This window comes from Poecilia formosa, unplaced genomic scaffold (assembly GCF_000485575.1).
Source record: "Poecilia formosa unplaced genomic scaffold, Poecilia_formosa-5.1.2 Scaffold560, whole genome shotgun sequence".
Lineage (NCBI taxonomy): Eukaryota > Metazoa > Chordata > Actinopteri > Cyprinodontiformes > Poeciliidae > Poecilia > Poecilia formosa.
In genome coordinates, this window is record NW_006800499.1 from 225,924 (window position 1) to 227,830 (window position 1,907).

General features: G+C 50.6%; 1 protein-coding gene across 1 annotated transcript in view; it reads left to right on the plus strand.

Moving 5' to 3' along the window:
- Positions 1-1,907, plus strand: part of camta2 (calmodulin binding transcription activator 2) — a 17,484-nt gene that overhangs the window by 10,032 nt on the left and 5,545 nt on the right. The window contains exon 14 of the mRNA XM_016665262.1: positions 553-728. Within this exon, the coding sequence (XP_016520748.1) occupies positions 553-728 (176 nt within the window). The remainder of the gene's footprint in view (positions 1-552; positions 729-1,907) is intronic.

The following is a 1,907-nucleotide window of genomic DNA, read 5'->3' on the forward strand; positions in this document are numbered from 1 at the left end:
TGTGTGTGTGCTCTGCAGGTCACACTGGATCAGTCTATATTTGGCCTCTGCTTTTATTTCCTGAACAGAGAGAGAGAGAGCCAGGCGGTGGGCGATCGAAGTCAGTCAGATATTTCCATCTGAGACAGAGTGTGTGAGTGTGAGTGTGTGTGTGTGTTATGTGTGTGTGACCCTCTTTACACTGATCTCTGCTGGTCAGAGCTGTTGACGGCTGCCTGCTGCTGATTGGCTCTGGCTGAGATCCAAGCAGCTGATTGGCTGAGCTTTGATCCACATTCTGAACACCTGTCGGCCTCCTGCTGCTCCTGGTGCATTGTGGGTAGTGTACGAGGAGCTTGGGGCTGTCCTGGTTGTAAGCGTGTTCAGTTTCAGCAGCGCAGCGAAGGAGACGGAGCTGCTGCTGTTGGAGGAGCCTTTGTGGGCGGAGCTTCTGTGGGCGGAGCCTCTGTAGAAGGAGCCACTGTGGGAGGAGCCTCTGTGGGAGGAGCCTCTGTAGAAGGAGCCTCTGTGGGCGGAGCCTCAGCCTCACACACCTGCTCTCTCCTCCTGCAGACAACCAGTTCAGGATGTCCATCCTGGAGCGGCTGGAGCAGATGGAGCGCCGGATGGCGGAGATGGCGGCTCGGGACGGCCTTCATCATCATCATCATCATCATCAGCAGCAGCAGCAGCAGCAGAGTGGGAACCAGCTGGCCACGCCCCCTCCTCTACCTGATGACCAGCAGCAGGTAGGTCCGGTCCAGTTTACTCTGTGGTTCTGGTTCCTGTCCAGACAGCAGGTCCAATCCGACCTGCTGCAGGTTCTTCAGGTTCTGGTTCTGCTGGCTCCTCTGGACTCAGTCCAGTCTGTCAGCTGGGTGCGGTTCTGAGCTGCTGGTTCTTGTTCTGTGGTTCTGGCCCGGCTGCTGGTTCTGAGGCTCAGGCCTGGTTCTGACCCAGCTGCTGGTTCTGGTTCTGTGGTTCTGACCCGGCTGCTGGTTCTGGTTCCGAGGCTCTGGCCCGGCTCAGGCCCGGTTCTGGCCCGGCGGTGGCTCCGCCTCCTCTGGCTGATGTCATGGGATTTTGTCAGATGGAGTCCAGGAGTTAAAATAGCCGCGGTGAGACGGAGAGGACTTGGACCTGGACCAAAACAACTACTGCTGGTCCTCAGAGGGTTTCCTCTGAAGGTTCTGACCCAGACCGGACCCGGTCGGCAGAACTCTGACTCTGAGCAGAACCGGGCCAGAGGAAACTGTTCCTAGAAAGCAGCAATAATCCTTTTAAAGCAGCTAAATCTGGAACCAGCTCAGTGCCAACGTCAGTCCTCAGGCCGCGGGTCAGAACCTTCAGAACCGCCCACAGGGTTTCCCCCAGAAAACCCGCTCAGCCCGGTGGTCGGGGTGCCGAGGCGGTCCACCGGCGGTCCACCATGACTTTGTATTAAAAGATGTTAAGTAGACAGAAAATGTAAAAATATTACTGGGTTTTTATATGTTATGGGAAAACATCATCAGTGAAACGCTGCTTAAACCCACAACTGGTTTTAAAAACAACAAATCAAAAATAAAATGAATATCAATTATTTCCACTTCTGTTTAATCCAAATTAAGTCAGCAGCTCCATCAGGCCCCCGGAGCTTCAGGGGCCATTAATGCTAATATTTTAACACAGATACATGAATGTAACATTTATTTATTGTGATGATCAATGATGATAAATTTGATTTAATGGTTTCAGCATAAATAAAAATATAGTTTAACATTTAAATTTAAGATTTTAAGGATCTGGCAAGTTTAGTTTGTAAAACTTCAAAGAACAATTTTCATAGTTAGATTGGTTTGTTACCATAGCAACAATCTGATGCTGTGAGTTTAATCTTTGAGTTTGAGATGTTTGTTCACAAATCCAAATTAGTAAACTGGATTATA